Source organism: Anabrus simplex, chromosome 1, assembly GCF_040414725.1.
Source record: "Anabrus simplex isolate iqAnaSimp1 chromosome 1, ASM4041472v1, whole genome shotgun sequence".
Classification (NCBI taxonomy): Eukaryota; Metazoa; Arthropoda; class Insecta; order Orthoptera; family Tettigoniidae; genus Anabrus; species Anabrus simplex.
Window position 1 is genome coordinate 590,292,013 of NC_090265.1, and position 21,803 is coordinate 590,313,815.

General features: G+C 38.3%; 1 protein-coding gene across 1 annotated transcript in view; it reads left to right on the plus strand.

Annotated features, from left to right (window-relative positions):
* The window catches only part of LOC136870646 (claspin), a 121,876-nt gene that overhangs the window by 14,917 nt on the left and 85,156 nt on the right, over positions 1-21,803 (plus strand). The window contains exon 2 of the mRNA XM_067144932.2: positions 14,694-14,908. Within this exon, the coding sequence (XP_067001033.2) occupies positions 14,694-14,908 (215 nt within the window). The remainder of the gene's footprint in view (positions 1-14,693; positions 14,909-21,803) is intronic.

The following is a 21,803-nucleotide window of genomic DNA, read 5'->3' on the forward strand; positions in this document are numbered from 1 at the left end:
AAAATACCAGTAATGGTGATGATGATGATGATGATGATGATGATGATGATGATGATGATGATGATGATGATGATGATGATGATGATGATGATGATAATAATAATAATAATAATAATAATCTGAAATTAAGAGGTGGCGTAAAATCTCAAAATAATATCTTCATTAATGGTGAGATAGTGAGTCCTCTAGAGGTTATGTTCACTCTCTCAATCAAGGGAACAAGAATATTCATATCTCTCACTTTACTAAAACGAAACCTTCTTTAAATTGTTGGTCACATTACATTTTGACAGGATTTCCCATCTCTGCTGTGTGCATGGAAAGCATTCTGTGAATGAAATGCATTATATTCAGCAAAATCATTATCCTCCATCTTGCTGCAACATAAGTGACACACTTAAGTGTGTGTGTGGGAGGTCCACTTATAGCAGTAAGTGTGACACTTAAGTAGATAATATGAAATGAAACCTGGCTTATAAGGGGCACTTGTGTATAAGTGCTGTCTATGAATTCGGCCCTAATTCCTTTCTCCGCTAGACATACTCATTTTCGTATCTGTCTTAATGATGCACAAAAGTGATAAGTACATCAGTCTTGATGCCAAAAGTGTTAAGTGCATGCAACAATAATTTTAATTCATTATTTCACAATCGGTGAAATTAAACCATGATTCCCTTCTGGGAACTTAATTTTTTAAGGAAATGACCGTTTAAAAAGTTCAGTTCAAGTCAATGAGTATACAGTATAGGTAATATAGGGTTCGGGCACCAACAGGTATAAATGACACGAGTAAAATATCTAGGTAGCAAAGGAATCAATTTCAACATCTCAAAATTGCAAGATATTGATAATCAATATGTTGATATCAATTATTACTGAGTGATTGATTGTTGGATGATGCTACAATTTATTGCGGTTTTCATGGCATAATTTGTCCAAATTTGTGATGTCATCAGAGCTGCATAAGGCTTGAATTACTTACATAAGAATTTGTGAAAAGGTAAAAATGCGATGGTCGACCTATTCAATACAAGTTTAGACTACTGTTATGTAAAATGGTATTACCATTAATAAAGTATTAATTATTAATTATCCACTTACCACATTTATTAGACCCCCCTTGGCTTTTCGAGACGAAGGAAATGAAAAAAATTAATCTCGCATACTAGACCCCTGACGTAATTCGTCACTGATGACATCACACAAATTTGTGAATAGTTTCGTCCGTATGACCCACGCAATGAAAACACGCATCGAAGTCTTGCAGTACATTTGTGTTTCTTAGTTAACCCATTCACTGCCAATAACGTATATATATACACGTTATTGAACGCGCCGTGCCTCGTCCGCCAAACGCGTATACAGTAAAACCTCGTTAATTCGAAGTCGTTGGGACGCAAGAATTGGGCTTCGAATTACATGATTTTGAATTAACCGCCAACACGTACTTCGGAAATGCCAACCCTTGCGGTGTCACAGTATATTCTAAGACCCGTTACTGCATGCAATTAACCTTGATTCACAGTTTAAAGCTCTCAAATGCCATGGATATACCGGGCGAGTTGGCCGTGCGTGTAGAGGCGCGCGGCTGTGAGCTTGCATCCGGGAGATAGTAGGTTCGAATCCCACTATCGGCAGCCCTGAAAATGGTTTTCCGTGGTTTCCCATTTTCACACCAGGCAAATGTACCTTAATTAAGGCCACGGCCACTTCCTTCCAACTCCTAGGCCTTTCCTATCCCATCGTCGCCATAAGACCTATCTGTGTCGGTGCGACGTAAAGCCCCTAGAAAAAAAAAAATGCCATGGATAAAAACTATTTCTAAGGTGTAATTCATATTGAAGTTTCTTTTGTGTTAACTCGTCTGCAGGCAGCTCTGAATAGCGCATAGTAATTTGAAATGAGTCACATTTTGGACATGTATCAGATTTTGGAATTTTGAATCCTATATTATACTCAGTGACAAAAATTTCCCTGAATTTTCTTTCAGACACAGCATGGAACTGATTTTCCTGGCATCATCATCATCATCATCATCATCATCATCATTTCCCAACTCCAGTTTCCCAGGTATGGTGTACAAGTGCTCACCATTTCCTTCTGTGTTCATACATCTTCTGTTCCAGTACATCCTCCCATTTGTGTCCTCACTCCTCCACATCTGATCTTACAGTCTCTGTCCAGCATTTTCTTGGTCTTCCCTGTGGTCTTCCTATGAGATTAAGGTCGAAATATTTTCTGCAGGTCTTTCCCTGTTCATTTTCATTATGTGCCCATGCCACTGAAGTCTGCATTACCGAGCTCGATAGCTGCAGTCGCTTAAGTGCAGCCAGTATCTAGTATTCGGGAGATAGTGGGTTTGAATCCCACTGTCGGTAGCCCCGAAGATGGTTTTCTGTGGTTTCCCGTTTTCACACTAGGCAAATGCTGGGGCTGTACCTTAATGTAGGTCATGGCCGCTTCCTTCTCACTCCTAGCCGCTTCCTGTCTCATCGTCGCCATAAGACCTATCTGTGTTGGTGCGAAGTAAAGCAACTTGTAAAAAAAAAAGAAAGTCTGCGTTTCTTTATGACACTGGTAATAGGAACCTCGATACCAGCTACTATCCTATTCACTTCATTTCTGATCTTGTCCTTTCTGGTAGTTTGGTTCATGGTTCTAATGAATCTCATTCCAGTTACTTGGATTCTACTGAAATCTTTGTTCAGTAGGGTACATATCTCTAAACCGTACGTGAGGATTGGTACAAAGTAAGTGTGGTACATGATTGTTTTTGCTTTTTGTGGTATTTTGCAGTCTCAGAGAAGATTTCTGACTTGATTGTAGAAGTTTGATGCTTTCTGTGTCCTGCTGAGTATTTCCTGCCTAACAGTGTTGTCTTTCGAGATTATGCTTCTGAGGTACTTGAAGTGGGAAGCTGATTCGATTTTTACTCCTTCCAAATATATTTGAGCTTGTTTCTTCTCTATTGATGGTCATTTCCACTGTCTTTGTTTTGCTCATCTTCAGTCCAAAATTTTTTAATGTATTGTTCCATTCATGAAGTTTCTTCTGAACTTCAGCTTCTCTCTCTCCACATAAAAGCAAATACCAGGGCGTTTGGTTCACTGTCCATTTTCTTGATAGATTTTATGACCTTGTCCATTACTATTACGAACAGGAGTGGTGATAGGGCACTTCCTTGTTGGACACCTCTCTTTGTTTCAAACCATTTTGATCGTCCGTTGCCTATCCGGACACAGCTGTAGCATTTCTGGTATAGCATCTTGGCTTTATCAATTAAATATTTTGGCACCTTTAGGTCTTCCAGACATTCCCATATCTTGTTTCGAGGAACACTATCGTATGCTTTTTCAATGTCCACAAATGCAATTACAAGATTTCTTCCGAATTCCCTGTACTTTTCTGTCAGCATTTTTACCGCAAAGATAAGATACACAGTGCTTCGACCTTTCCTGAACCCGTGTTGTTCTTCTTCAAGCAAAGGTTCCATTATCTTCCCAAGTCTCATTTCTGTGATCTTTTCCAGCAGCTTCAGTGTGTGTGACAACAGCGTGATGCGCCTGTAATTTCCACATTTCCGTCGGTTTCCCTTTTTGAACAGTGGGATGATGACTCCTTTACTCCAGTCTTCTGGGATTTTGTTTCTTTCCCAAATTACTGATAACTAGAGCCCGGATTTCCATGCAAATGCATGTTTCTTAATAAACTGGTTACACTTCTCAAACTTTGCAAATATTCATTTTATGACTTAACGATTCCAAATAACCGTTCTTTTTCCCTGCATGTTTGCATGTTTTGGCCATTTTAGGAGAAAATTCATGCATAATGCATGTTTTGAAGATTTTGCATTTTATAGCGAATATTTCTACGTTTAATATTGCATAATATAACTTTTCTTCTGATTTTGGCGCATATATAATTTTAACTTGCATGCTAGTGCCTTTTATGAATGTTGGTGTGCAGAATCTGGGACCATTTTTCCACATATGTGTATTAATGATGATGGAGATAATGTATTCCTGGCATCCTATCTGACAACCAAAGTTAGTACATCAGGTAGATATCCTATAAACCAATCAACCAAGCACTTTCTTATCTGTTGCTTGAGTAAATATTGACGTAAGCAGGAAGTCCCCACCTCGATCTCTGTAATTAGGAATAAAGTGCCCCAGTTATACATTGCTATATATTGAACTTTAAATTGTGCATTACTCATTGACGGCTCATTTGTTCGTCTATGTTAGTCGAATAAAACAAAACTTGTATCATACTTCTGTGACACTGCGTTACTGAGATACCAGCTTACAAACCTTGGTTTTGCACTGAACCTTCCGTTGTTGTCTTGGAATTTCCTACCCGAAACTCTCTTCAGACGTCTTCGTTATTGCAGCACGCAATCGTTAGCAGTTACCGAGGACCTTCAAAAATGTCTGCAATTATCGCACGGAGAAGTAGCTGCGGCAGCTGGAGATAGGTCGAACAAAGTGATCCTTTCAAATCCTGACTGTGAATTCGTCAAAATGATATGACGCAGTGGTAAAAATGCAAAATACATCCAATTTGACCTCACTTTGTCCCAGATGTCTTCATTTAAGTATGCATCTGTCACTTCTTATGACGTACAAAGATCATTTTCTGTGTTTATCTGTCAGACGAATGAGCTTAAATCAAGAAAATTTGTACAATGTTTCAAAATGAACTGAATTTTGATAGTGCATATTTTCCAGTTTACTGTGCATGTTTTGCCATATGATAGAGCATGAATGCATGCATATTTTGAGATTTGATAATGCATGGAAATCCGGGCTCTACTGATAACATTCTATATAGCCAAGTCAAGCCTGATATTCCAGCTGCCTTTATCATATCTGAGCTGAGATCATCAAAGCCTGGGGGCTTCCCATTTTGCATGCTCTTTAGTGCTATTTCTACCTCAAGCCATGTTAATGGGTATTTGTTGTTTTTGTCTTCACCTATACTACAGTCATTGGTGGTGGTGTTGCCCCCATCTCCATTTAACAGTACGTTGAAGTACTTCTTCATTTTATCCCTGATCCCTTCCTGTGTTCGTATTAAGCTACCAGCATCTGTTTCCAGTGCAAGGATGTTTATATATTCATTTCTTTTTACTATTTTTGTACAGTAGTTTCCTACTTCCTTGACAGTCTTCCTCTATCCTTGTAGGAAAGTCATCCCAGCACTTTTCCTTTTCTTCCTGGATCAGTCTTCTTACAGCCGGTTTCTTTTACCTGTATTCCTGTGCTAGATGTTCAATTTCTAATTCATTTCGTCTTTTCTGTTTTTCAAGGTGTAATTTTCTTTTCAGTATATTTCTGTCTTTTACTGCTGTCTTCACTTGGTCATTCCACCAAGGTGTTTCCTTCTCTTTTGGTGTGGCACTTGTTTTTCTACAAATTTCCATGGCTTCTTTTACAAGGGTTTCTTTGAATAAGGACCATTCTTCTTCTACTCCCCCTTTCTCAGTTTTGGGTAATTTGGCTGTTATCCTCGCTTCATAGTTTCCTTTCTTCTCCATGTCCTTCAACAGCCATGTCTTAATCTTTGGCATTTTCTTTTGTTTAATTTAGGGCACATGGACATCTTTTAGGTCAGCGATTAATAGCCGATGGTCGCTATCTAGGCACTTGCCGGGTATGACTTTTAACATCTGTAACATACTGACCCGCTTTTCTATCAGTGATGAAGTCAATCATAGTCTTGAGCTTTCCATCCCAACTGTATCTGGTTATTGTATGGCTCTCTCTCTTCTGATACCATGTGTTCTGTATGGTTTAAGTTTTTTCGCACACAGAAATCAATCAGGTTCTCTCCTTCAGAGTTTCTGTTACCATAGCCATGGGGGCCAATGATGTTTTCACAGCCAAGTCTTTCTTTACCAACTTGGGCATTCAGATCACCTATAATGATTGTGTTCTCCTCCGTTATTTGTTCCTCAAGTTCGATAAGGAATTGCTCTTTCTCTTCTGTGGTACATCCTGTCTGCGGTGCATATACTGTACTTGCAGAAGAGTATGATGTGCATTACCAACACTTAGTCTCATCTGGATGATCCTATCACTCACATATTTGACATCTGTTTGTGAGTCTATATCTTTATGAAGGAGGAAGCCAACTCCATTTTTGGATTCATTATTGCTCCCACTCCAGTACAGAACATATCCATTTCTCAAAGACTTCTTCCCATATCCTTTCCATTGTGTCTCACTCAACCCCAATATCTTGAGCTTACGCCTCTTCATAAGGTCCACAAGTTCTTCATATTTGTTGGTGAGAGTAAGGATATTGAGTGTGCCAATTTTCAGTTGCTCTTTCTTGGGAGGGTTTTGTGTCTTCCAGTATCTCCGATGAGCATCAGACTTTTGGCCATCATAAATTCGGACGGTACAAGAAGAACTGTCATGTCCGGTATTTAATTTATTCTTCCATCCGAGGCTTGTTTTAGGTTTAAAAGCAGTATATTCATATTCAACTGTTGATTTGCTAGGTCTAACACAGGTGAGGATTTTATTTCGGGGTTTACTCCCTTGGCCTTTGAAGATCCCTCTTCTCCACAAGGCAGTGGTGTCCTCTTCTAATTATCCCCAGAGAGGATGGGTTGCCTCATCCGCCATCTCTGCTATTCCGAAGGTCTCCTTCTCTGCCAAAGATGCCGTTAAACTCTTCGCCCGTAACCCTGGGCATGGGTTCCACGTTATATCCCGTGAGGCTGGGTCCCTGTCTGAACTTAGCCATCCTTTCACACCAGCCTACTGATGTAGAGGATGCCCACCCCCGGAGCGTGGATTCGCCAGGCAAGAATTACTCAAGTGGAGAACAGGGAATGTGACCCTCTCTCCCTTGAGCCGGGTTATTGGTTGCGTATGATGCCACAACCAAATATTTATTGCAAAACAAAGACAAAATCGTTAAATCACACTCCAGTTAAACTTTATTGGGGTTCGGTTGTCTATTTTAATGACTTCTGTATTTCAGTATAGCATCAATAAATCTTCGGACACCTTGCACAGCTTCCTCTGAAAATTTGAGTATGGTTCCTGTGCTTACCTGAAAGGGAAAGTCCGTGAGCAGATATGAATATTTACACATATCGGTTATGTAGTGATGCTTTGAACATTCAGATCACTAGCATCAGGATTTAATAGAAAGATTGGAGAGAACTGAGATTATTCTTAGAAATAGCCTGCCAAGTCTTAGTGTACTTCTACTGAAATTTCAAATCTATGAAAAATCTAGAACTTCGGCTCCCAAAACTATACTAACAAAATTTACACCCCTAAATGAGACTTCCTTTTTCCAGGTTACAACCCTTGCATCTTCAATCTAATTGCCAACATATTATACAAACATTTAGAAATTTTAGAGCATAATTCAAGCACATTAACTACTAAAATTATCATAAAATGATCTGAACTATTATTAAACTTGCTAACCTCTCCTGTCCTCATTTTGGATAGACAAGCCCAATTTAATTTGTTGCTATAATAATAATTTCGTGTGGCTATTTCTAGCCGAGTGCAGCCCTTGTAAGGCAGACCCTCCGATGAGGGTGGGCGGCATCTGCCATGTGTAGGGAACTGCGTGTTATTGTGGTGGAGGATAGTGTTATGTGTGGTGTGAGAGTTTCAGGGATGTTGGGGACAGCACAAACACCCAGACCCTGGGCCATTGGAATTAACCAATGAAGGTTAAAATCTCCGTCCTGGCCGGGAATTGAACCCGGCACTCTCTGAACCGAAGGCCAGTACGCTGACCATGCTGCAAATTTTGCACTCGCCTAGCATGATTTTGTAATCCATGAACATTAGAAAATGCCTCCTTGCAGACAGAAACATGAACACCATGTACATTCACATGATATGAGAAAGTCACTGCCCTGGATGGAGTTTTATTCTTTGTTATTTTTGTATAGCTGAAAATAAAAATAAAAGGTATTACTATTATTAAATGTGCCAACAATACATAAAAGTTAACATGCACTTATTTAAGTTAATACCCATTTTAGGGAATAATCCAATAAGATTTAAATTAATCAAGAAATTGATAGTCCAGTTTTCTAGAAACAGGTTCTTCTGTATTACAAACACTGTCTGTAATAAAAGAAAACAAACCATTTCTCTTTTGGCATCATTTTTATGTTTCACACTAAATATGCGTTCTGGGTATTGAAATTCCCCAAGTCCCTGAAAGAGTGAAAAATATTCTCTTCCTCTCCAGCAAGTTTAGGGAAGCATCTGTCGGAACAGCTGCAAGGAGGTCCATTTGAAGCTGCATCAACGGTTTTATTTGTTCTAATGGACACATACTGATGACCAGCATTACGTCTTCATTTGGCCTTCGCCAGTTTCCATTGGTTACTATTACGCATCCTTTTCCTTGATGGGTTTTATTTTCTTGGTGATTTTTCAGGCATTCTACTAACTTCAAGCTGTAAAATTAGGAGTAACAAGTTCAGACGATTTCATATGAACAGTTACAAGCTGCACCAATAGATATTTAACTGCTAATTGATATCCTATGAAGATATTACAGTTAATATTAACTGTTCTGATAATTAATTATTCTCTGGTTATCAAATCTAATGCTATTGTTCATGCATTTCCATAAGATAGCTGTTATTTGTAGAATGAATACAATACAGTCATAAGCCCACACAACAGAGGTTATCCATGATAAAAGATGTCTATACTCTTACCAAGTTGGCATTAGAACTGCCGCTTGATGGGTGCCAAGAATCATCACTATCTGTATCAAAAGGATCTTCACTTTCAGCTTCATTATTCTGAAAAGTCCTTTGAACACAAGAGAAATCTTCATTTCAATGCCATTTTGCTATGGCTCATGACTGTGTTAGTTCTGAAATTATCATTATATGGCAAAGTAAAGAACTTCCACCTATCATATGCTGCCATTTTTTTTTTTTTAAATACAAGAAACTTCTTAGTGTGATATTAAAGAGGGTAATTTAAAGAATACAATGGCATGAACATCTCATAAATAACAAAATGGCATATGACATATTCCACCAAGCAGTTCAATTATTAAAAAGTGGATAAAGTGGATATTTTGTATATTTTAATCATCATTATCAAGTGAGAGTTACTCTGCACTCTGTTCACAACATCTTTTGCAGCTATTGTGTCTCAAGAAACAACACTGATGAGGTATGCAAAGCTTTCCACACTTCCCAGTGGATGGTTTCCTAGTATGACGTTCACTGCACATCCCTTTCTGTTTATTGCCTTCACTACTGTTTTGGCTTTGCTTATCTTGAGATTGAATTCCTGTAACTTAACCTTCCATTCATTGAGTCTCCGCTGTACTTGTTCCTCAGTTTCTCCCCAGATCATGGCGTCATCAGCGAAAGCCATTGTATTAAGTTCACCAGAGCCTTTCTTGATGTTCTTTATTATGTCATCCATGGTGATGATAATGAGGATTGTGCACTGCCTTGCTGGACTCCACTTTTGGTGTGGAACTGGGATGAAAGTCAGTCACCAAATCGTACACAGCTGGTACAGTGCTCATACTGCATCTGAACTTCCCTCACCAGTATTTTAAGTCAAGGCATACAGCATTAAATTTGCAAAATGGATTCATTTATTGCCCTTGTGCTTTAACCTGTGTTTTTTTAGTTTAATAAAACTTCTTTGCTCAATCTATCGACAATTGTCATTGCTGTTATTTTCTGCTGAACTATCACTTGGCATATTAGCGCTTCCATCATTCACATTTAGGGACAATTCTGAAACCGAATTTGCCACTGAAAGCCAGTAAATTTCTTCGTACCGAGCTGTATAGCTGCAGTCGCTTAAGTGCGGCCAGTATCCAGTATTCGGGAGATAGTAGGTTCGAACCCCACTGTCGGCAGCCCTGAAAATGGTTTTCCGTGGTTTCCCATTTTCACACCAGTCAAATGCTGGGGCTGTACCATAATTAAGGCCACGGCCTCTTCCTTCCCACTCCCAGCCCTTCCCTGTCCCATCGTCGCCATTATCTGTGTCGGTGTGACGTAAAGCAAAAAAAATTCTTCGCTGTCATTACTAATGTTATTCCGTGCGTGCACGGCAGTGTAGTACTGCCAGCCAGAGGCCACAGAGGAATATTGGCGTATGGGCAAGAACAAATAAGTATAGGCCTAAAATTTGTGTCTTTGACTTAAAGAATATTCACAGTACATGTCCAGGAGATGTATACTAATGTATGCATTGCTGTAGCAAATACTACATTGAAGTGACTGTTGCAGCAAAATAGTTAAGTCACTTGACATTTACCGTGATATGTGGTCCTGAATTTCCTTCTGCTTCATTGATGTGACTGCACTACAGATTTTCCTGTTTCAGCTTATCAGTACAGGATGTGTCTTTTAGTTGTCCCAGGTTGTTTATATATACACCTTCTGCACTTTGTTGAAGTGCAGTTGAATGAGCGATTGGTTCCTATACTGCAGTACTGTACTCTCTCTCTTGACAGTCTTGCAGTCTGAGAATATTGTAATGCAGTTAATAACTCAATGCTGAACATTTTCTCATCATTTCAAACCAAGTAATACAAAGAACAAGCAAGCACTAAATCAAGTCATATGTATCACTCAAAAAATAAATTTTGTCATGATATGCATATATATTGAAAAGTAAACAGATATTGAATGGAAACAAACCTTACTCTTTGCAACAATTAAGAATTTAAAGGAAAAGTGTTCCTTGTACACTCAATACCCAATGTCATTGCATGACGTGGCATAAACAAAGTGGTCCTTGGTCGTGCACCAAAATTGCGACATGGTAATTAGGTGCCTTAATAAGGAGTATTGCCAGCCCTCGTGAGGATATCAGCTTCACAATGCTATCTTATGCTTCTGACAAGGCATCGCACGTTCAGTTGAGGGAGACATCCCCACTCTTTCCAAAAGGTGTCTTCAAGGGCCTGTAGTGTTTGAGATGGTGAAAATTCTCGCTTGGATGCATGCTCCAGTTGGTCCCAGACTTGTTTGAATCCTCCCCATTCTTTACACTACTAAATTGATTCAAAATAACATTTCCCACTACTTTTTATTAGCTCTTAATTAAACCCACTGGAGGTTACACTGATGCAAAGTATGTGTGGAACATGGGTTAGGTTAAACCTATCTATACTAAATTCTATGAGTTTAAGCAGTGACTCACCACGTGAGACCATTTTGTCAGCTATTAGTTTATCGCAAAAAAAAAAGTCGTGCAAAGTACGCTTTAATTAATTGCTGCACATTAATTACTTCCAAAAACAATTTTCTACTACACACAAATACATATACTGTAGATTATAGCAACACTCCATCTTCCCCTACCTACCCTACAGACATGTGTTTTTTTTTTACTTTACGTCGCACCTCGCACCGGCACAGATAGGTCTAATGGTGACGATGAGATAGGAAAGGCCTAGGAGTGGGAAGGAAGTGGCCATGGCTTTAATTAAGGTACAACCCCAGCATTTGCCTGGTGTGAAAATGGGAAACCATGTAAAACTATCTTCAGGGGTGCCGACAGTGGGGTTTGAACCTACTATCTCCCGGATGCAAGCTCACAGCTGCTCGACCCTAACCGCACTGCCAACTCACCCGGTACAGACATGTTTGCGTTAGCAAGCCACAGTTGAGGCTAGCGACCTGAAATCAGTCCAGCTGGTGTACTGGAGGTATCGAATGTGAAGCCAGAGTTGGTTTTTAAGATAAGTACAGAAAATTTTCTCTAATTTACCGAACTGTCAATAACTGGACTTCTACATTCATATAATTTGTCACATTTGTTCATAATATTGCCAGTTTACAATTGTCTACAACTTTATGCGATATTATAATAAAAATCTTTTGGGCTTTTATGCCTCTCATTCCTGTCAGCCGTTTCGTCTACTGCTGCGGTGTCATTTTCTGTGACGTCGTCTAAATACTCTCTCCTGTGAAAACAATATTGTATGCTTGCTTAAAAGTGATTTGATATAATGTGAGAATGTACTTGAAAGATGCCATTCTGTTACTAATAGATTTTTTTTTTTTTTTTTGAACAGGTGGGTGACTGGGTGTTATATTTATTGTTTCGATATACTGAAAAACTTAAAAGTTATATTATACAGTAAACATCTACATGGATGGTTGAGTCTCAAGGCAAGAATTCAAGCAATATTTCTTTTCAATCCCAAAACACTGTATATTATTTAAGCTGAAATGGTCTCTCTGAATTCTGTTGTTATTGGTAAATGATGATTGCCTCTATTCAATCAAAGGTTTAAACACAATACCCCCTTGATGCCTGTGGTGATGCGACTCAAAAGTCACCGTATGGTTTCTAATGGCCTGTCATTTCCTTTCATGCTTTGTAAACATTCTTACACCCAGAATGTAACCGATGTGCAGGTCATCTATATGGCATCAACTCGAAAAGACCTGTACCTGATCTCTTCGGAGGTCACACACCCTTATTTTACCCAGCATGTACATAATTTACAGAAATCATTTATTGGATTTAAATTTCATACAAAAGGGAAAATGAAATGCATGGGAAATGCTGAGAAAATGATATGTGAATTCACTGTATTCTTCCCTACAACTGCGCCAAGGTTCATTAACCAGAGATAGCCAGTTGCTTCACAGGCTATCCTACATATTTTCATGTCCTTCATTAATGTGTCTCACTCATCTCCATATAATTGAATCACTCATGGCATAGTCTCTATACACTTGATAAATTTGGAGATGGTCGTTAGCATATTTCTTGTTTCTTACACCCCAGAAACAGATTAGAAATCACTTTTCATGTCCACTGAGTGACTTAATCCACTGGCCTTAACCGCCAGCTGTCAGCTGTGTTGGAAGATTTGGTCCATTTACCGACACACGGCTCTGGGCTGGTTGCGACATAGTGGCTGTTCCTTCTTGTATTTATGTTTGGTCTGAAATAATGGCACGACATGTCATCACCCTATTGAAATTAAGGATCTAAGCTATCAATCGGTGTAAAGCTTGCCCTATTTTGTTGCACGTGCATATCGCAGATGACTCTTGATTCATTTCAAGGTTGCTTATTTGAGGAAAGGATATGGGATCGTTATGGAACATTTGTTCTAACTTGCTGTTTTGTTATATCTATATGGATTTTTGTATTCAATTTAAATGCAAGCTTTAAAGTGGGCATCTTCATTTGGTATTTCCTGTCCTATGTCAATTGTATGTTTCTTGCAGCCATGACTGATCGTAAAGAAAATAAAAAATAAAATGAAATTTGCTAACGAGTGCACAAATTGAAAATGTATTGGAAACTAGCAAAAGTGTTTATTTTGCACAAAAAATATCTGAAAGTGATTGCTGTAGTGATTCAGAAGAACCTAGAGACTTGAGTTCTAGTTCAGATCCCAATTTGGTGTCAACATCACATGAAAGTCAAATTTCAGGGAGTATTCAGAGTGAAAAAATTAAGATGGCAATGGTTTAAAAAAAAAAAAATGTAAATGCACTGTCTGAAAGCACTTCTATTATTTACAGTTGACATTTATATCTTGCTAAAACGTAGAACTGAAAGCAATTGGGTTCAGAACTACAATGGAACCTCGATATCTCGAATTACCTCGGGAGCTAAATTTTTTTTTGAGTTATCGAAATTTCGAGGTGTAGAGAATACCATTTTTGAGAATGTATAGTACATAATTGAATCATATATATCTATGGACTTATACTGAATACATTATTTTTAACAGTACTTTAAAATAGACAAACTATTGTATAACCCCTTTTATAGTAACTTTTTAGAAGACAGGATACAATACGTACAGTAGTGAAACATACCTCTGTTAACACCTTTGAAAAAATCTGTTAGTCTCTCCTGTTTGTTACTGTTAACCTTTCCTCCCTTCACGTTCAAACTTCTCGACAGTACCATGCAGCCGAGATTCGTAAATGGAGCTGGTCATCTGCGATTTTGGGGGTTACTTCATATGTGACCACTACTGTAATTAATTCAACACCCGAGAAACAGCGAGGCTTCGCCGATTTTCCGATCACTAGAAGTTTGTTTTTCGGTTCCCGTCATATTAGCTCCCAGCACCACTGTAACCCTTTCTTTACTCGGTAACTCTTCCTCACAAACCACAAATGCCATATTGAACAGTTAATGTTGTACAAAATTTGAGTTACAGAATATGTTTTGCTTGAAGGGAGGAAATGTTTGCTTGGAGAATCTCTGTCTTTCTTAGTGCAGAGGAGACTGTGCAGCCAGGTGCCAAGTTACAGCTCCTTAAAAACAACTGGCTCTGCAAATGGCTCAACAACGTTCATTTACATGAATTTCGAGTAATAGAAAACTAAATACATGTCAAGAATGGGATAAATGACCAGGAAATTAAAGTTATTTCGAGTAATGGAGGTTCGAGATATGAAGGTTCGACTGTAGTTAGTCTTTATATTATGAAGAAAAATGTACAAATTTTATGGATTTTAGGAAAAAAATTATATGAACAGTGATGATAAATATGGAAGAAATGTACATTGTAGCAACCTTACACCTGGTGTACTTTACTCACTTACTTTCAAAAATAGTAATTTGCTAAACAAAACATGTAACCCTCCCCTGTCCTCTAATGTGGAAATTATTGTGTATCTTCTCCTCTTACTCCTTTTCCTTTATTTTATGACTTTTTCTTTTTAGCATCGTAACAGCAGAGCAAGGAGAGGATGGGGAACGAGAAGTGAAGAAGGAGTCAATCTCTGTATTTCTTAATGCAGAGGAGACTGTACAGCCAGGTGCCAAGTTACAGCTCCTTAAAAAGCAACTGGCTTTGCAAATGGCTCAACAACGTGAGCAGGAATGGCTAAAGAAACAGCAGGAAAGTCAGCTGGAATCCAAAGAGGAAAAAGAACCAGGTAAGACTTGGTGGAAAACAATTAAATCAAAGTTTCTAACTTCCCACATTTCCAGATCATTTCCTTTCTGTTTTGCTGATCTGAGGTATTAGATTTTTTTCAAAATGGAAAGGATTGTCCTGTGTTCTTTTCCATGGTTTCCCATTTTCACACTAGGCAAATGCTGGGGCGGTATTATTTTTCTGACCATAGTCTTTACTGCTGTGAAGTCCCTTTAAAAAAAATTGCGATATTTAAATTGTTCACAACCATTAAATTTAAACCAAAACAAAAAAGACCCTAGTAACTTTCTGGAAATACCCAAATTGATATTATAAATGTCTGTAGAATGGCTGTAGTTCAGAGTCTGAAGCCAAATTTCTAAAATTGTTAAGTATGTCTAGAATTTCATGAGCACTTGGCAGCTACAACTCTAGAGAAGAGTTGTTTTAAATTTACGCTGGAATCAGAAATGAACAGTTCCTTGAACTTTTTAGATTTAACCATAACGAGAATTAACAATAAACTGTCTTATGATGTTTTTAGAAAGCCTACACAAACTATCTACACCATAAAACAGGAACTCTCTTCATCCCGGAGCCAATATTATTAATTAATTTTCAACTATAGAACAAGACTTGTCTATTCTTTAATTAGCCAACAACCGGGCGAGTTGGCCGTGCGCGTAGAGGCGCGCGGCTGTGAGCTTGCATCCGGGAGGTAGTAGGTTCGAATCCCACTATCGGCAGCCCTGAAAATGGTTTTCCGTGGTTTCCCATTTTCATACCAGGCAAATGCTGGGGCTGTACCTTAATTAAGGCCACGGCCGCTTCCTTCCAACTCCTAGGCCTTTCCTATCCCATCGTCGCCATAAGACCTATCTGTGTCGGTGCGACGTAAAGCCCATAGCAAAAAAATAATTAGCCAACAAAGGTGTTCTGTTAAATATCTTTATTGATAGAGATCAAAGAAATAATTCAGACAATAATTTAAAATGAATATTGGAAAGCCTCAATATTCTTTTTTAGGAGATCATTAATACATTTTTTGTAAATACTATCACAACAAATATACGTAGCCTGCCTACTCCCCCTCTCCCCTCACATACCGGTCGAGTTGGCCGTGCGTTCAGGGGCGCGCAGCTGTGAGCTTGCATCTGGGAGATAGTGGGTTCGAACCCCACTGTCGGCAGCCCTGAAGATGGTTTTCCATGGTTTACCATTTTCACACCAGGCAAATGTTGGGGCTGTACCTATAATTAAGGCCACAGCCGCTTCCTTCCCACTCCTAACCCTTTCCTATCACATCGTTGCCATAAGACCTATCTGTGTCGGTGCGAAGTACAGCAAATAATAATAATAATAATAATAATAATAATAATAATAATAATCTCCCCTCACTCCTCAACTCTCACCTCTGTTTACACACTCGCTGCTCCTAGCAGACGATCAGCTGTGCTTAGTCCAACACAAGGCAGCACACAAGCCAGCCAGGCCAAAGAAAGACAGGCGAGGAAGTAAGTATTCAGATACATGCAGTATTTGTTCTTAATCGTCTAACATTGTTTAATTATTTTTTGGATCCTTTCTAATTTCATTATTCTTTTTCTTTTAGACTCCTTCTACCTTTAAATTCTTCTTTCAACATATGAAGTTATCAGTTAGACCAAGGACCGAGCAAGCTGCTTTGCGATTAGGGTCGCGTAACTGTGAGCTTGCATATGGGAGATAGTGGGTTCGAACCCCACCGTCGTCAGCCCTGAAGATTTGTTTTCCTTGATTTCCCATTTTCACACTAGGCAAATGCTGGGCTGTACCTTAATTAATGCTACAGTTGCTTCCTTCCAACTTCTAGCCCTTTCCTATCCCATCAACGCCATAAGACCTATCTGTGTCGGTGCGATGTTAAGCAGATATATATATATATATATATATTTAAATTTTAAAATAGACCAAGCCTGGCAATTCAACTCTTAATCACAATATTTCAAGAGAAGTTCCCCTCTGAATTAAGCTCAATTCAAATTAGTGCTAGAGGATCAAGAACTACAGCTTGTCAACTGAAAGTTGATATCATCATTTACCATTTTAAGTTACTACAAAGCCTTAGAAGAACCATGATTTTAAAGACAGTGCACCAAGTTTATAACTTCTTGGCACATTTTAGTACTTCATACTTCAGATTATCTTTTCTGAAGATTCAAAAAACCATGTCTTCATAATTAACTAAGTTTTTACTTACATAAATGCTTATTGACACATTTTTATTTGCATGTATGTTTTTTGAAGTATATGTCTATTACAGTGGCAATTTGACTAGAGTCTATAGACTATAACTAAGACATGAAGTAAGTATTCAGATACTTGAGTCTTAATTTAAACCATTGATGAGTCTGTGTTGGTATCCGTACCAAGTGCACGTAACTTACGAACAACATAGGGACATTCACCTTGAAATAAATTAAACAATAGATCACTACATTGATAAGGAAAACTTATTCAAAGTATGAATGTTCCCCTTAAAGCTACAGAAGTCTTAACCCATAATACTATTGAACAAACATGAATATCAGTCAAGAATTCTGGAACAATCTACTTGTATTAATTATTACTCACCTACATCACACGTAATATTTCATTTTCATTTGCAACATTTCAATCACACTTCATGTTGTAAAATTATATTTTTCATAAGACTCTTACTGCTAGAAAACATGTTTTAGTCTTTCGCATTTATTTTGTGTATGTTTTAATATGGCTGATGATGACTCCGAGTAGGGTTGAAAGTAGTTCCATGTAATGTAAATACTGTAAATACAACTTAGTTTTGAATAGGTGGAAAACTCTACTGTGCATTATTTATGTCATTCCATCATTTGTCATACTACGATTAAGCTGTGACGTGGGAGGCGAATTATGTCCTCGTACTGCATTAGCAAATACTTTGTTATGTTAGAAGTACAAGGAAAAAAGTAATTGAGCTGAATTATGATTACCTGAGAAGTATTTTACTCAGTTACAATTATAAATTACTTCAAGTAATCAGTAAAATTACAGTTACTTCACAGTACACCAGCCCTGAGGAAACCACTGACTTTTTTTTCCACTGGAATGTTACTATAAAGTTTGCAAAGGAAAGTTTTTTTTTTTTTTTTTTTTTTTTGCATCGAGACATTAAGTGGCTATCATCATTAAGTGAGACTAAATTTGATACATTGAAACTTTACAAAAAAAAAATCCAAGTTAAGAGACTTTTAGCATATGAAATAATTCCATTTACTTTACAAAATAATCAGTTCTTGAAATTCTCATTAGTCTCAACCTCGTGGAGGAAAGTACGTATTTGCATTTGCTAAAATTACATTTTGCAGCAGTACTTGAAGGAGTAGCTTTTTTAAATAAGTACTGTACATTCTCAGCAGTGCAGATATGGCAGGATAAGCTTGATGTCGCGTTGAAGTACTGGAGGTGTAAGAAAGTACAGTAACTCACCAGCACTGGTGAAGCTACTGATTCTGTAGTAGAACTGAAAAAGTTTGACATCTAATTCCTCAAGTGGCTGCGAACAACCAACTATAGGAAACAAACGAAATGATGGTCCTTACGTTCTTCATCGCTTAAATTTTTCATGTTTCTGCTTCCATGTGATCTACTATATATCAGTTACTAGAATATAAAGATTACTACAGTCTTATTTAAAGAATAAATTATTACAAGAAAAAATTACTAAAAACTTATTTTCTAGTAATTTGATTACTTTTACTCAGTTACTCCCCAACTCTGCAAATACTTTTTTTTCTTTCACTTCACCCATAGTGTAGTTTTATGCTCCTTGCATTTACAGCAGTGCGGGCAAATTGTTTCCCTGCTGGTGTAAGTGATATAGCCAACAACTGCATTCTCGCACTGGTTCTTACCAAGTTCCTATGGTATTTATTTTTGCAGTCAGGTATGTTCTTGTTCTCATAGAGCTTACACTGTTTTATGAAATCAGTTCCAAGAATGTCTAAAAGCATTTGTGAATCACGAGTTGAAAGAAATTTAGATGAAGTATTACTTGAAGATTTACTTTCAGGGAATTAATCACTTTGTGGAAGTGAAGATGGAGTTGTGGAGTGAGGAATGCCAACACTGGAGAGAAAATGTACAACAATTTGAGCAAACCATAGCATTTATGCACACAGTGTCACATACATGAATGTCCCTTACTCGTAAAGGCTTATAAAATGAGTCAGTTGCCTTGAATTAGATTTATCAGAGTAGTTTCTGTATTAAATTAAGAGTTCATAATCAAATAACCAATTAATACTATTTATTTCATATTACTTATTTACACATGTTTCACCCTGTTTTAAGAGCTTGTTCAGTGCATTAAGATCTTTCGATCAACAACATAAATAATTCAATGTTATCTGAATTATACATTGAAATAATGTCTTCCGTCTTCCTTTAAACCCAGGTCCTCTTCATTCTTGAGCTCTTCTTCCATGGCTTTCAGATCTGCTATGGTCTAAAATCTCTTCCATTTTCTGTTGGAAACAACCAGCTGCTGCCCACTTAGATTCGCCTTCGACCCCTGCGATCTTGTTCTCCCCTGATGTTTCCTCATTATCCTCACATTCTCGCTACCTTTTCTTCCCAAGTCTCTCCTAATCCAGATTTTTTTTTTCCTTGAAGGTTGCTCGAGTTTCTTAATATTATCTCCAACATTAGGGTAGATATCAGTTGAACTTTTATTGGTCTGTTACCCTTTGCTCTACCTACTCTTTCCACGCCGTCAATGTCCACCTCACTAACACTAATCTTCATCTTATTTTGTATGACTTCCACAACTTAATATATAGTCTTTATCTTCGTTTCTACCCCTTCTTCCTGCGCCCGATATAAGAATAAACATTTCTTCCTCCTCTCCTGGCCGTAGGCTACAGTCTCTCTTCAATCCGACCACCTCCTTTTCTAAACTTCTGATTCTCTCTCTTAGAGCTGCAGTTTCTTCCCCGTTAATTCTCACATTTCTGTTGCATAGTCTGCTTTTTTCTGTAGCTATTTCTTCATATCCTCGTGCTCCTTCGATTGTTTCTGCATCATATTTTTAATTTGCTCAACCTGGCCCACTTCTTCTACCACCTCTTTTACCACCTTCCTAATTACTTCCACTTCTCAGCCCATGCTTCCACTGGAAATCAGCCCAACATTCAATTCCACACCCCCATTACATAGCAATACTAAAATCACTGCTGCTGTCAGCATCATCTCCACCTTCATTCCCATTTCCATCATGTTTCCTCCACTTTTCACCTTTTCTTTCCTCTTTCTCCCCTGCCATCTTCGTATAACTGCCCTGTATTGTTCAGCACCAATCATCTTCCCAACACTCTTCACTTCACTCATGCACTCCCCGCCAGTACTTCTTTCTCTCACTGCCAGCACGCTCCTCCCAGCACGTCTGTACTTGTCGCTTGCTCGGGCTAGAATGTGGTGAGGTTATGTATGAAGTTATCTTCATCCTCACTATCACTTTCATGAGCGGAGTCACAGTTCTTAGACGTACTATCACTGCTAAAACTACTATCAGATAATTCTGAGTTCTCTTCATCACCATTATCAAGAAGAAATTGCAGAATTCTTTCCTCTTCCTCCTTGCGATGTTTACACGACATCTTGCTCTGTGGTAGCATTCATTTCATGAACAAGATGACCAAATTTAGAAGCAAATATAACATTGACAAAAAGGCCTTCAGATAATAACATTGGCATGTAAACACACTAGAACTATCTAGGAACCTAATTCTAAAGTACAACATCACAATCAAAAGAAATCGGTAGTCAGACAGACTTATTTCCAACTTGAGTACATGGCGACGGTTGTATCCGTCATTGCATGTTAATAAATACGAAACTCTTGATGGCTGTACCCGTCATTGTGGCGGAATGGGTTAAGGAGTTTAAATATGCCCTGATCAAGTGGTTGTAACACACTGGTACGATTTGGTGGTAGGAATTCAAATTCAACATTCCGTAGCTCAACATTTGAATGACCAGGGCAACGGCCTATTAAAAAAACCTTTTCTGTTCTTCTATTCCATTCTCGAATCAAATGCTTGAACCCACTGCTTAAAAAGCACCGATGTCATCCATGCTTTCATGTTCGCTTCATACGTGCCCGGAATGTTATGCATGCCTTTAAATGCTCGCGGGTTGACTGACTTGCCGATAATAAACTGTTTCAGTTGATCACTACCATCCATGTTGCAGCACAGAAGAACGGTTAGTTGTTCTTTGCTGCGTTTTCCACCTTTGCATGGGTCGCCCTTCACCGCAAGAGTCCTTTGGGGTAATAAATTATAGAAAAGTGCAGATTCATCAGCGTTGTAGACATCTTTGTGCTCGTATCTTTTAAGAATTTCACGGAGAATTGGAAGCCAGCCATTGACGGCTTTTTTGTCTACACTTCCAGATTCGCTTTTTATTGTGTGAAGCGATTGCCACGTCTTGCTTTAAACCAGTTTAACCATCCCTTGCTGCACTGGAAGTCTGAAATATTTAGTCTGAGAGCCAAGTCTTGCGCCTTAGATTTTAACACGGGCCCTGAAACAGGAACTTCTGCAGCTCGTTTCTGGGTAAACCACTCAAAAAGGGCAGCTTCAAGGTCAACATGGTCCGCACCACGCAGTTTTTTACTCCCGCTTGGAATGCTACCTTTTAAAACAGCTTCTTTGATTTTTCCATATTTTTAAGGATAGTAAATAGAGTCGAAGATGTTAAATTATACTGTCTGCCTATTTAATTTTTGCTCACACTGCTTTTTTCACAAGCCTGCACAATTTCGTATTTTGTAGCCAAGTCTAACGATTTTAGTTTCCCACTCGACATTGTTTTATTACCGATACTGTTTTCAAAAGGAACAAATACTCCCA